Source organism: Amblyomma maculatum, unplaced genomic scaffold, assembly GCF_055883805.1.
Source record: "Amblyomma maculatum isolate TAMU_Amacu unplaced genomic scaffold, ASM5588380v1 scaffold_20, whole genome shotgun sequence".
NCBI classification, from domain to species: domain Eukaryota; kingdom Metazoa; phylum Arthropoda; class Arachnida; order Ixodida; family Ixodidae; genus Amblyomma; species Amblyomma maculatum.
The window spans coordinates 3,679,037-3,694,195 of record NW_028146745.1 but is presented as its reverse complement, the minus strand read 5'-3'; the positions used below and the strand labels follow the sequence as shown (position 1 = coordinate 3,694,195).

Below are 15,159 nucleotides of genomic sequence, written 5' to 3'. Positions count from 1 at the left end.
AGAAATTTTCTTTTATCGTACTTCATGCTGTTTAGTGCAAGAAACTGGATATAGCATAGCTGTACTACCCTTTACTAAACGAAGAGACGGCGCTAACAAAGCAAGGCTGAAAACGCGTCTCTGTGGCTGACTGAGGTCCTTCGCTCCGTGCGATGTGCACCAGCGGCTGCGACTGGCGTTGGCGTCGTCGTCGCGCGATGCATCGCCAGAGATTGTCGCCTATTTTTTTCTTACTTGTATCGTTGCTTCAGCTGCAATAGATCAGTTGCAAAACCTACAAGTCAGCTTCTCTGTGCGGCAGACATTCCTGCACAATAACGGCATAGTCTTACTTTGGGGTAAGAGTTGAGTACAGTGCTAGCACATTTACTGACGGGTAGGGCAATTCCCGCACCTCTTGCCCATTCGTCGCAGCATTCATCGCGTGCGCATTGTCGCCCCACTATTACCCTCTCCGGTTAGTGTCGATCCCTTTTCTATATCCTCTTTCTTTACCCCCAGGATGACAACGCTCTTCCCTTTATTACCGCGTTAAGAATGCCCGAAAATCTTTCTCTGACAATGCCCTGTGTGAGGGGAACTGCATCCGCTGCGTGGACTGTAGTAGATTCATGATCTGCACCTATTAACCCTGAATCAGGTTCTGTCGCCGCTGTGTATGAATTTTTGCCTCGCAGGAAAGCTGACTTGTAGGTTTTGCAACTGGTCTATTATAGCATGTCGAGCAGGGCCGGAGCCTTAAGTGTGAGCGCCGGGTGGACTCAGGCAATTTCAGTGCCAGGCCGGGCTCGTGTTTGTAGCATGAGGCTCGGGTCGGGCTCAAAATTTATGCCCGTGCACACCGCTAGTCGCGTTGGTTTTGTGGCGCAATTTTGGGGCCCGTGCCTGCTTTTATTTTTGTTCTTCGCACCGTGACACTTTGTTAGCTCCAGCGTCAAGACTGCATGAAACATCAGTATGCATATTCCAGTCGTTATGCTTACTGATCGCCGCGCTGGTTCAGTCATGTTGTTCCATGTGTAACATAGAGAGTCGAGCAGTCCATTTTTTGACAGCTCTCAATGGCAAATATCGGTGAACTAAACAGAGAAGAGCCGTGGTAGGCTGTTATCATGTTTTAGAGGCATTGACTTAATGGCTTTCTTTTCTTACATCTAGGGCTCGTTGCTCTTCACGACGGCAGTCCAGCTGCTCCACTTTTATCATCGCACTGCTTTTGCACCAGCAATCATCTGCCATCAAACGGGTGCTGCCTGAATGTGAGGCAGACAACATAATTAACATTTTGGTGCCGCATAACCTGTCAAAAACTTTAGGAACGTTGGCATGAAACATGCTGTGTGTAAAGAAAGATTGCCTCGGTAGGTATGACATGTTGCCTTTGTTTTGTATTCATATATTGGTTTTAACTACTCTGGTGGCTTTTTGCTATATGATTGCGTGCTATATGCTTTTTTCTGCCTTTTTAACTCAAGACTTACTTGTTCACAGTCTTGCCCATAGTATGCAGAAAATAATATCCTTCGTGTCCGTGGCAGTACTTTAATAGCTGGTGCTATATTTCGCTGCATTTTTCAACAGTATATGACTATTTCAAGTTGAGGCAAGATGGAGTGAACCTGTGGTGTAATAGCACAATAACAAACATAGCTTATTGAAATGACCAAGTAGTGGTCATTTGCGCAACACTCGACTTGGGAGGTGCAGGCGCTTTATGCCATAAAATATTTAGTGTATTTGATTAGGCTTGCATTACAAGAATTCGCAGGAAGCATGTATTGAGGTTGCAGAGAAGAAATCCATTCAGTATTGCTCAGGTTGTTTGCCTTCCACTCTCCCTCCATTACTGCTGCCTGCACTATATGTATTTCTTCATACAGATATGCAGTTACTGATTGCTTGTACATTGCTGGTTGCTTACACCGGCTTCAGCCATGCAGATGTAATTACAATGTGACCTAAACCAGACTATTTACTTTGCTCAAAGCGACAATTATAGAAAGCTCTCTCCCCAAGCCATGGAGATTTTCCATTAGCTCCCAACTCGCTTTATTCGCAGCTGCAATGAATTTATTCTGTAACCCTAGAGCAAGACATTTACAGAAAGGAGGTCATAATGAAGTACTCTTTCAAATTTTCCCATTTTTAGAGAACATTCAGTTTGTTTTGCATATGCTTCGGAGTTCGGAAAACATGAGCAGGCTTGCCTACTGTGCTGTAGGGGTGAGCAGCATCTCAAAAGAAAATTATTTGTGCAGCTGCTCATTCAGGGGTGCATTGCTTGTGCTTTTATTGCGCCTACATATGTGCAGCTTTGCCTGAATGCTTGCCAGGCTTTCCCAAAATAGGTGGTAGTGATCTTGTCGCCCACCTCTCAAAAGGACTGCCCATTTCCAACTACATGCCCACAACCAACCCATCTCCTGGGCTTCAAAGTGGTCATACTCAAGAACAATTTTCTGTGTTTGATGTGACCAGTGACGCCATTTATGATACACAGTGTCCATCACTTGTCCATTATAGGTTCATTTCGGGATGCTGCCATGCCTTATATTCTCTATTCATATTTCTTTTTCTGCATTCACTTGCAACTGCCAAACAAAATAAGACGTATCAAACTCTTCCGAGCTCCCGCAGTCTCTGAATGCTATGCCAACAACGAAAACTATGCCAGACGGCTTTTGTATGTCTTATTAAAAGTAGATATGATACCTCGATTTGTTTTTTTGATTGTCATGTCTGGTCAGATATTTTAGTGAAAAAGAAGAGACATCTGGGCGAGTTGGTATGGTTACATGATAGAAAAACAGCGCAAAAGACCTCCGTTCTTCACCTCCGTGCACGTCTTTTGCGCTGTTTTTCTATCATGTTATTTTAGTGAACTGCCACATGACCAAGCAAATGGCAACTGTAAATGCGTTGAGGGGTCATGCGTTGAAGCACGCATATGGATCTTGTGTTGCTTAGCTGCTTAACTCCAAATATCCTCCTTTGTTACACAAGATATTTTTTCAGAAAACTGGATGGAGCAAGAAGACAATAGATTGAATTCTTAGCAGCATTGTTACTTGTTAAACGTGCGTTCAGCCCCTGTACACATGAGCTCGATAAAATCAGGTCGATTACGCCGGCCGAGTAAAAACATCTGTTGTGCGGTGCATTTTTACATAGTCGGGTCGAGTAACATAGGCGGCAGAGCGGGTCGCGTTAACTGGCTTGCAGGGGTTAGGTTAACTCGCTTGATCCGCTTATTTAAAGGCATGTAGACGCTGCCGAGTCTGGGAGTCGAGTTATGGGGAACTCTGGGATATGAAAAAGTCTCTGGAGCGGCGAGCAGCGCCACTGAAATTGAATGCTTTTTAGTTCTCATCAGCGATAAAAAATAATAATCGAAACTCTCAATAGTAAAAGGCAATAGGATCAAATCCGAGTGAGAAACTCACAATAACTTCGAATCTCGACGCTACGCTCCGCTGTGATAGTTACTCACTAGAAAGCGAGTTCATGTAGACACCAACCGGGTCGAGTAATGGTGACCTTGCTTACTCAATGCTGATTAGTCCATGCATAAACGCCATGCGCAGCGCCTATAGGGGCGCCACAGAAAGCCGCGTAGCGGTGGCCGTCGGAACCCGAGACGGGCCTTATGCCGCAAGCGTGGTCGTGGTGCGCGCGTGCGACCCGCCGTTCGTGCGTGTCTCGCGGGCATTTCCGCGGTGACAGTGTGCACAAGGGGATCACCCTTTATAATAGTGGACATGCTTTCAAAATCACGGCCGTCTGAAACTACATCACCTCCATATGCATCAAGTGTCTCCTGTAGACGGGCGTCAACAAGGCTGCGTACGTAGTGGAGCTCATTTTGAGTGCCCCGCTTTCATTACAACGCCACGTTAATTAGTTCATTCCTTGACCATTGAACCAATGTTCTTTATTTGCTTAATCGTACACGCTTGCTTCGTTTACATGCAATGAATTGCTACAACAAACTAGGCAGCGTCGTCGAAACTGCGAGTGATTTCGTACCGGTGCGACCGCATGAAAAGCCAGTGAGCTTGTAAACCAGCATTCTGAGCATCAGAAAAATAGCGCATATTGGGCTCCTGTATCAAGAGTTCAGATTTTTCATGCTTGCGCTTTACCACTGCCTGTACAGGATGGATTTCATCTATTCCGTTGTCAAAAATGCAGATCGGGTAGATAATTTCATGGGGAAGTGAGATATCAGCACATGCAATATCTGAAAAGCTGCATCACAGGTTAGCCAAAAGCATATTAGATTTAAATGTTATATCCTATTTTATTATTGTAGTATCATCTTCATTTCATTTGTATCACCATCGCGCCCAACTGCGGAATTGCAGCGCGCTTTATAACAAGCTCTAGAACCTTTGAACTAAATATCAAGTGCAGCGACATGTTTTGTTTTCGTAATCTTGTCACCTAAAAGGAACTCTGGCTCTGGTCTTCAAAGTAATTGCATGGCAAGTTTCAAAACGCATATTGGAAAATGTCTGTTCAATAACCTGCCGCAGCGGCTCAAGCTACTGAGGACGATTGAGTTAGCGGAACCGAAGTTGACCACGCCACCCGTGTTTTTGGAGGCGAAACGCAATATGCAAACATGTGCTGTGCGATGTCAATGCATGCTAAATATTGTCTGGCTAAGCATTCACAAATCTAATGCATATTGTAATGGCAGAAAGTGAAGTGGAACTCAAGGGACGTCTGATGCGCATACAAGAAGAGAATGAGAAGTTTGGGCTTAAACTGAACATTAAAAAGAACATTGCCCTATCAAGTCCAGGAGCATCAAGGGACAAGAAGTGGAAGTTGTGACAGACTTTTTTTGGGCTCCAAAATCACCTCGGAAGGAGACTGCTGCCGTGAAATTAGGAGACGCCTTCTTCTGGGAAAGAGAGGCATGGCTAGCCTTGACCGCCTAGTAAAGAGCAAAGACATTACACTGCCAACCAAGATCCGTATAACTCGTGCTATGGTCTTTCCAGTTGTGATGTATGGAGGCGAGAGTTGGACTGTGCAGAAGGCTGACCGCCGAAGAATTGACGCGTTTGAATTGTGGTGCTGTCGGAGACTCTTGAGAGTTCCTTGGACGACCAGATCAAATCAGTTGATATTGTCGACCATAAACCCTGACTGCTCATTGGAGTGTCAAATTCTAAAGTTAAAGCTCAGCTACTTTGGTCATCTGGCGACAAGAGAGTCGCTGGAGAAAGATTTGATGTTGGGAAAGGTCAAGGGTCACCTTAGAAGGGGTAGGCAGCGAATGCGATGGTTAGATGGCATCCTCTAGGCACTGCAGATGAAACTATGTGATGTTAGGAAGATAGTGAGAGACCGGAAAGCTTGGCGTGATACGGTCTATAGGGTCATGAAGAGTCGGACACGACTGAACGACTGAACTGAACTGAACTAATATTCCCGGCAGCGGAGGCAACCAAGTTTAAACAAGAAGTGTTCACGGAAGGTGCAATGACAAGCAGAAAACACTGAAAACGCAGTTATCACTCAGCCCTGCCACACGGCAAATTTAATACATTTGCCATCGAATGAAGATTGTTCTGTAGTGAACCCTGCGAAGATATTATGAAGACGAGGATAAGCTAGGCGAGGATGTCACAAAGACGAGGAAAAGAACAACGAAGTGCCGCTGCGCTGCTCGAGCTCGCTTGTAGAGGCCTAGACTGGCTGTGTTCTTGTGTGGTCCTCCGCGCAACTTGGAGAGGGCTATTATCCCTGTTAAAAGACATTAAACACCCCTTTTCACATGGTGGAGGTGAGGATTTCCTGCCGTCCTGGAGCTTCGAAGCCGCACACTTCCGTCAACAGTCATGACCGACGCAAGCACCTCTAGTCCAACCGGGCCTTCGTCCGCCGTCTTCTGCGCTGGAGCTTTGCGCCAGCGGGATCCTCCTATATTCAGCGGAACCGGCGACCATAAGGTGGAAGACTGGCTGGCTTCATATGAGCGGGTTAGTACTCACAATCAAAGGGACGCCAGAAAATTCAATATTGTAATAATCTACCTAACGGACGTGGCCAACCTGTGGTTCCGCAATCATGAGGCCGACATCACTTCGTGGTCTGCTTTCAAGACCAGTTTTGCCGATATCTTCGGCCGACCTGCCGTGCGCAAGCTGCGTGCTGAGCAACGCCTGGGCGGCCGTGCACAGCTTCCTGGCAAAACTTTTACCAGTTATTTTGAAGATGTTGTAGACTTTTGCAAGCGCGTGGACGCTTCAGTGCCAGACCATGCCAAGATTGGTCACATTTTGCAAGGGATTGATGATGACGTGTTCCAGATGCTTCTGGCCAGAAATCCAGCAACCGTCGTCGATGTCATCAATGCATACCAACACTTTGATGAATTACGTAAGCGCCGCAACATCACTCGGTCTTCGCTCTCACACCAGGAACCTCTTGCAGCTTTAACACCTGACACAGACCAGTCGTCCTTGCTGCCACAAATAAAACAGTTTGTTCGAGAAGTTGCCCGTCAACTATCACTCGTTCACCAACGTCCTGACGCTCCATCTCCTTTGGTGCCTAAGTTGCAACAAGTCATCAGCCAACAAGTCGCAGAAGCACTTCCCACGCTTCCTGAAGTTCCTTCTGTTGCTCCTTTGACAAACGTCGGAGCACCAGTCCAGTGTAGTCAACCTGCTGTTCCAGCCCCTTTGACCTACGCAGCTGTGGCTGCGCGGCCACCGCTTGAGCCGTCATTACCCATGCAGCCTGTCATGCGCCCTGCACCGCTTCCTCAAACGGCTCCGCTTCATCCTTCCACTCCGCGCTATTACAACCCTTGGCGTACTTCGGACAATCGCCCAATTTGCTACTACTGTGGTTTCGCTTGACATGTGGCTCGTCGGTGTCGTCGTCGCATGGCCGCGCCTCCCGAGCCTGCGTCTTCTGATTGCTCCCCACCGCTGCTTCATTCTGCCCACTCTCCGCCTGCGTACGCCACAGAATAGCGTTCGTATACAACCCGTCGTTCTCCTTCTTCGTGGCGCCGGTCACTGTCACCAATGCGCCGGCGACCACCACCTGCTGACGAGGGAAACTAAGCTCAGCGGTTCCTGAGGCAAGAACTGTGTGCTCTGCGAAAAGCTCAAGGCCTCAAATTTTGCCCACGAACGTTATAGTGATCTCTATCGATGGTCTGTCCGTATATGCGCTGGTCGATACGGGTGCTGCAGTGTCAGCACCCGACTCTGCCGACGATTACACAAAGTGACATCATTTGATGGTTTGTCACTCCGCACTGCTAGTGAAGAGAGGATTGCACATTTAGCAGCATGTACAGCACGTGTCGTCATTGAAGGTGTTTTGTACAGTGTTGAGGTCGTAGTTTTGTCGTCTTGCTCCCAAGACGGAATCCTCGGATGGGACTTCTTGTCTAAAAATAACGCCGTGATCGATTGCGCCCGAGCTGAAGTGGAATTTTCTGCACGGTGCGACGCACTGCCCGACGACAACAGTTCAGTGTGTCCTCAAAAGCTTACCATCGCTGAAGATGTAGACGTAGCACCAGAGGCTTGTGTCCTTGTGCCTTTATCGTGTCCTGCCGTGTCAGCCGTTAGTGTTTTATTTACGCCGTCTGCATCCTTCATCCATCGCAAGCACCTGCCGCTGCCGTCTGCTGTTCTCGATGCTTACGGTGGCTTCACGATGCTACTCATCTACAATCCGTCTCCGCGCCCTATTACTCTGCTACGTGGGCAATCTCCCGGTTCTGTTCAGCCAGCCAACCTCCTCTCTAACCTAGACGCCTCCAAAACCTACCGTAGTAACTAGATCGATGCTCTGCAGTCCGATTCGACCCCTGATTCGTTGCCAGATGACTTCTTCCAAAACGCCATAGATGACGCTCTTCCTTCCGCCTGCCGGACGCAGCTTGTGGCCCTTTTACAGACGTTTCGCTCTGCTGTCGACGCCGCCCACACACCACCCGGCCGCACTTCCACAGTCACGCATCACATTCAGACCGGCTCTAACTCGCCTAGTGTTCCTGTATATGCTCCCTAGGGAGCAGAGTTGCGCGACTGACATCCCTGCGTCGCTCTTGGCGATGACGTCAAACGTTCCATTCGAAGGAGGAGTCAACTCGCCAAGCGCAACAGGAGGAGCCAACTTTACAGGCGAAACATTTTTCTCGCCGCTTGCAGTGCCGTCAGCTGTCGTCGCATCGGTTTCTGCAGTGTGTTCCCACCTTTTGTGTGCGCTCTAATGGCATGGCTGCGCAGTGCAGAACGTTCTCTTCAAATATGACGGGGAGCAGTGCGCCAAACTGCGCAAACCGCACCGAAAGCGGCAAAGTGTTTTATTCAGTGCCCTGCGGAAGGTTAGTTTTACATCGGAGACTTCAGTGGCTTTTAACTGTGGGCCGCGTGAAACAGCCCCGAAAGGAGCTCGAATATGTGAGGTAAGTTCTTTTCATTTCATCTGAATGCATTCTTTGAGCTTGTTTTCTGTAAAATGCTTTGTTTATTAACTTTTGGGCGATCCCTAGACACGTTAATTTGCTTGCGCATCTGCCAACTTCATCGCTCGAATTCCTCGCGGTGCACTTGAGAACTTCTCTTTTTCATCATCATCATCATTATCATTTATTATACCCTTAAAGGCCCCGGGTGGGGTATTACATAAGTGGGGGGGGGAGGTAACACATAAAGATAACAATCGTTCATGGTCTAAACATAGGTACAAAAAGCCAAAATGCTCAAATACAGCAATTCAAATAAAGGAGGCACTGCAAAAAAAAAGGAAGAGGAAACAATCGGTTATGAAGCGAAATGACATGTCAAGCGTTCTTTAAATCTAGTAGGGTCACGTTCGGTTACAATGTGTTCGGGAAGCTGGTTCCATTCTTGAATTGCGGCTGGTAGAAAACACCTATTAAAGGCGTTAGTAGATCCATGTAAGCGGTGGATGCTCATGAAGTTGAACAGACGAGATGATGTGCGCAATGGTGGAACTAACAGAGAATCACGGAGATGGTGGAAGTTGTGGTACAGGTTATGAAACAGGCATAGGCGAGAAATGTTGCGTCTTAGGGCTAAAAAGCTGATACCGAGAGATGTCTTAATACTGCTGATGCTGAAACGAAAGACATAATTTCAAGATATAAAACGGGGTGCGCGATTCTGGATGGATTCAATTTCGTTAAGTACATTTGATGAGGGGATGAAATTGCAGATGCGTATTCGAGCTTCGGGCGAATAAAAGTTTCGTACGCAAGTTTGCGAATGGATGGAGGTGATAGTGAAAGTGACCTTCTAATAAAGCCTAGAGTTCGCGAAGTGTCAGCAGCTAGTTTGGTGATGTGCTCATTCCATGTTAGTTTACTGCTGATTAGGACGCCGAGATAGCTGTAAGTTTCAACCTGTGATATGATAGTTGCCTTTAGTGAATATGTATAGGAAATATTAGAACGTTTACGTGACACCTGCATGAATTTGCATTTGGTTACATTCAGTTCCATCATCCAGTCTGAGCACCAGGTATCAATTTTACGTAAGTCGTTTTGAAGGGTTACTTGGTCATCGTGAGAAGAAATGCGACGGTATAAGACGCAGTCGTCGGCGAACAGGCGAATGGATGATGCTATGCCAGAGGGGAGGTCATTTATAAAGATGAGGAACAGCAATGGCCCAAGCACGGATCCTTGCGGCACGCCCGAGATTACTTCGTGTGTGGCGGAATGATGCCCTCCGATGACGGTGTATTGAAAGCGGTTCATGAGGAAGCAGTTAATCCAGGATAAAGTTAATGGATCAATACAAAGGCGTGAAAGTTTAAACATCAGTCTTTTATGAGGGACGCGATCGAATGCTTTGGAAAAGTCCAGGAATATGAGATCGGTTTTGAAAGATGAGTCAAGGTTAAAGTGAAGATCAGTAGTAAATTCAAAGAGCTGAGTCTCACAGGAAAGACCGGGGCGGAAGCCATGCTCGTTCTTAAAGAAAAATGAGTTATTATCGAGGTGGCTTGCAACTTGGGAGTAGATGACGTGTTTCATTATTTTACAGGCTATGCAAGTTAACGAAATAGGGCGATAATTGGATGGACTGGAGTGGTTTCCTGATTTGAACACTGGGGATACTCTACTTAGTTTCCAGTCATCCGGAATCGAACTGCTAACTAAGGACTGGGTGAATATGATCTGAAAGATAAGGCTGGAAATAACTTTGGTGGACTTAAGCACCTTCGCAGGTATATTTCAGGACCAGGGCTACTTGACAGCTTTAAGCTGTCGATCAATTTTTCAATTCCTTCAGAATTGATGTGAATGGGGGGCATCTGAGCAAAGTTTAAAGGAGGTAGGTTGGGTGTGTTCAGGGTAGGTTCTCGAGTGAAAATAGAAGAAAAGTATGAATTCATGACATCGGAACGCTGATCAATCGGCACTGGGGAGTTGTCGTGATTAAGTAAGGAAATGTTATGGCTTTTACTACGCGTAGGTGCAAGAATATTCCAGAATTTTTGGGGGTTGGTACGAAGAATGCAGAGTAGGTACTGGTGATGAAACTTTTTCTTTGATTGTCTCAAAAGCTGTGTATTCCTTCAGGCAAGTAAAAAATTTTTCCCATTTAAGTTCAGAATGTGATGTCTTCTCTGCACGAAAAGGCGTTTTTTCTTTCGGGATAGCTTTCTCAAAACGTTCGAATACCACGGGTTTTCTGTATTACCGCGAATAGAAAGAAGAGGAACGTACTTATGAATGAGTGATAAAAGTTTGTGCTTAAATAACAGCCAGTTTTCGTGCACAGATTTTAGAGAGGCAGTTTCACGGAAGGAATGGTAAAATATTTCTAACTCTTCGTTAATACCAGACCCGTCTGCCCGCCTGTAGTCACGTATGTGTTTTATGGATTTCTGTCGAACAGGGGCTGGGAAGGATAAGTCAAATAGCAGCATTTTGTGATCGCTCACACCATTGACACATTGCATTGACTGTATCAAATCAGGATTGGTGGAAAGAACTAGATCCTGTGTGTTATTATTGCGAGTTGGCATGCTTACAGTTTGGGCAAGATTAAACATAAGAGCTAGGTCAATAAAATCTTTGGAAAAGCGGGAGGATGCAGATAAGCTCATTCAATCAATATCTGGAAAGTTATAATCGCCACAAAGAATATAATTGGCGTTAGGAAAGCGAAAATTCAAATCAAGAAGGACCAAGTGCAGATCGTTAGTAAAAGAGGTATCACAATCCGGTGGGCGATAACAGGCAATCAGTATATTTGTGCTTTCGGGAGGAGAAAAGTTTACACAGAGAATTTCATGGTGACATGTAACATCAATAGTGAAGGAATGTATAACCGATTTTATTAGTACAAGAACGCCACCGCCCCTACGACCGGCCCTGTCGAGCCTATGAACGGTGAAAGATGACATATGTCGTCAAGCAGTTCATCATTACTGATGTCCGGAGTCAACCATGTTTCGGTGAATACCGCAATATTACTTTGATTGTCTTTTAGGATAGTTTCCACAGTTTCCTTCTTCGGTATGAAACTACGAACGACATAGTTCGACACGCAGGCGCACTGGTGGGAGCTTGAACAGGCTGATATGGCGGCGAGACCGGGCGCCGGTGTTTTCGTGGTGACTGCTATGTTTTTAGTTCATGCACGGAGTCGGTGTCATCGTCATACATGTACACTTTATTGCCAATGATAAGCTTGTCAAAGCGCATCTTGAAATTAGAAGAGCTCTGCTGCCCATATGCAAATAGTTTTCCACGGACAAATCGAACACGCGCCGAGTAATCTTCGCGTACGGAATACGGCAGATCTTTCAACTTAGGCCCAGCAGAGAGGATGTTACACTTTGTTTTGTAATTGGCTAGCTTAACTATAATGGGCCGATTTTTTGATTCTCGGAAGCGACCAAGTTTATGGGCTCGCTAAATTTCGGAGCTATCGATGTTTAAACCAAGTATCTCAGAGCAAAACGTAATAACATTCGACTCCGTCTATGCACAAGTTTCGCCCTTTACATCCGTGATGCCAAGAAAGAGCAGGTTTGCGCGACGAAGACGATTTTCAGAGTCATCACATTTCCTCGTAAGTGTCTTGATATCTAAAGATAACTTCTCGATGGTAGGGTTAGTGGCTGATCTAGAGCTGTTTTCCTCGGATTGGTAACTATCCACAATCTTTTCAAGCGCATCAACGCGATTCGAAAGACTACAAGCCATGCTTTCTATGCTTTTTTGAGCGTCTCGTATTACCGAAACTTCCGACAGTATATTGTTCTGGGTGAGCTCGATGCGCGCAAGTGCCGATGAAATGGATTCAAGCGATGCGCGTGAGTCAGGGTCCGGACCTGGATTCAGCTCAATGTCCCCGGACAGCCCAAGCAGTAACAATGTGAGATAGGCATTAACACAGTATGCAAAACATGACTGACAAATCAGTCTACGCCAAGATTCAAGAGTGTCAAAGGTGCACAACACCGCAAAAAAGAATGGATCGCTCGAACGAATGCAAGGTTGAGATAAGTAACTAACCTGCAGTAGAAAGGGCGTATTCATGACTACATTCATGCCGGTGGCGTGCCCCAACTGGCACAAGAACGGCCGCGCTTTATGAAGACTACACAGATTTCCAGCGCTGATAGTCCCGCGTGGTTGCCAGATGAAGGAAGGTACGAAGGCAAGAATAGGCGGTGGCAACGCTTCTTCGTCATCTGCCATGAGCGGCTCGGGAAGGTAGTAGGCCGGCCCGTCGAAATTCAGAGTCAAGGGTGGACTGGCATGGTAGTAGCCAGAAAGCACTGGAACCGAATACAGGATAGCCTGCAGTAGAAAGGGCGTATTCATGACCACATTCATGGCGGTGGCGTGCCCCCAAGTGTAAGACATCAGCTTTTGCAGTATAATATGCTGGCGGTATATATTGCTACATCTCCTGCTTTTACTGACTGTCACCTCATCGTTTCGTGAACCACGTTATTACTTTCCGCGCAATATTTTACGTGCCTTCCTTATATTTCCCCCTACCTATCCACTAATGTAAGTCTGTTTTTACTCTAGCATCGCCGTTTAGTGAATAGGGTAACGAACGACAGTGAATTGCAGAATTTAACGCGAAGCTAATGTACGTCTGAAAGTAACTAAACAACGCGATTCATAACTTGCCCAAAAACTATCTGTTGTGCTGGCTTTTTCTCTCGCTGATTGTGGTTTTAGCAGGTATAAACTGTATCCTTTTCCGTAATTTTGATGTCTCGATTTTCTTACTAGCGGTTCAGTTGCGTGTCAATGTTGCCGTTCATTCGCCACTGTGTACTACACTTAACGTAACCGCAAAGCTGCGGTTAAAATTCTGATCGTAAATTCACCAGCGGGAACGGTGGAAAATTGCGCGGAATGTGGTAATGCATCATTACTGCTATTTATTGCACACTTCCATTTCGGGGGTCATAATAAATTGTCATGAATTCAGGATTGCACTGTCGCGTTTCTCATAACCTGAGTCCCTTTGGGATGTTAAACCCCACAAAGGAACCATGATTGCACTATGCATCACCTGTTGCACATGGACCTTTTTTAAATACAAATGCAGTCAACAGTGTTCGTACATGTTTTCTTCTGCACATAATCCTATGCAGGATCATTTCACAGCAGCCCAGTTTGAGTGGTCCTACTTCAAAGGAAGGAAACGACTCAAGCCAGATGTTGTTCCTACCATCTTTTCTGCTGAGTGAACCATTTGGAATTTCCAAGCATGCAATGCTCTTAACTCTCCATTCATTGGAATCCCAATAGTGTACTCTTGCTTATGCAGGTACGCCTTTGCAGGCACTGGAAAACAGCATGGCTGTTGCACTGTCCACACCGACATTAGGTGAATACATTCAGCTCGATCGCGCAATAGCTGTGTCATGCATGAAAATTGGGAGGTGCACATTTCTCATTCTGCCTTTTTCACCAGAACAGCCGTATCAGTGTGCTGTGCCTGTGACTGCCCAGATCATGCATTCAGTATCAGCATATGAGATCTTTTAGTGTCCAGTGCACGATATGAATACTGAACATTAAGATTTTCTTCGTATAATAGTAATTCTGTAGGCTTGGAACTAACTCTTCATTCATTGCAATGCCAACAATGTACTCTTTTTTATGCAGACATGCCTTTGCAGGCACTGGAAAACAGTATGGCTGATGAGTCGTCCCCAACGACGTTTGGCTAATACATTCAGCTGGATCACGCAATAGCTGTGACGTGCATGAAAATTGTGAGGTGCACAGTTTTCATTCTGCTGTTTTCACCGATATGAATACTGAACATTAGGATTTTCTTCGTATAATACTAATTCTGTAGGCTTGGAACTAACTCTTCATTCATTGCAATGCCAACAATGTACTCTTTTTTATGCAGACATGCCTTTGCAGGCACTGGAAAACAGCATGGCTGATGAGCCGTCCCCACCGACGCTAGGTTAATACATTCAGCTCGATCACACAATAGCTGTGACGTGCATGAAAATTGTGAGGTGCACATTTTTCATTCTGCTGTTTTCACCTGAACAGCCGTATCAGTGTGCTGTGCCTGTGACTGCCCAGAACATGCATTCAGTATAAGCATATGAGATCTTTTAGTGTCCAGTGCGCGATATGAATACTGAACATTATAATTTTCTTTGTATAATACTAATTCTGTAGGCTTGGAACTAACTCTTCATTCATTGCAATATCAACAATGTACTCTTGTTCATGCAGACACGCCTTCGCAGGCACTGGAAAACAACATGGCTGTTGAGCCGCCCCCACCGACGATAGGTGAATACATTCAGCTCTATCATGCAGTAGCTGCGTCGTGCATGAAAATTGTGAGGTGCACATTTTTCATTCTGCCTTTTTCACCTCAACAGCCATATCAGTGTTTTGCGCCTGTGACTGTCCAGAGCATGCATTCAGTATCAGCATATGAGATCGTTTAGTGTCCAGTGCATGATATGAATACTCACCATAACATTAGGATTTTCTTCGTATAATACTAATTCTGTAGGCTTGGAACTAACTCTTCATTCATTGCAATGCCAACAATATACTCTTTTTCATGCAGACATGCCTTTGCAGGCACTGGAAAACAGCATGGCTGATGAGCCGTCCCAACCGACGTTAGG

The 15,159-nt window shown here is 45.9% G+C and overlaps 1 protein-coding gene across 1 annotated transcript; it reads left to right on the top strand.

Moving 5' to 3' along the window:
- Positions 1-5,852: 5,852 nt before the first annotated feature.
- On the top strand, positions 5,853-13,737 carry LOC146171532 (uncharacterized). The gene is made up of 2 exons (XM_084586495.1): positions 5,853-6,563; positions 13,642-13,737. The coding sequence occupies exons 1-2, from the start codon at positions 5,853-5,855 to the stop codon at positions 13,735-13,737; spliced, it is 807 nt and encodes a 268-aa protein (XP_084442621.1).
- The last annotated feature ends 1,422 nt before the right edge of the window (positions 13,738-15,159 follow it).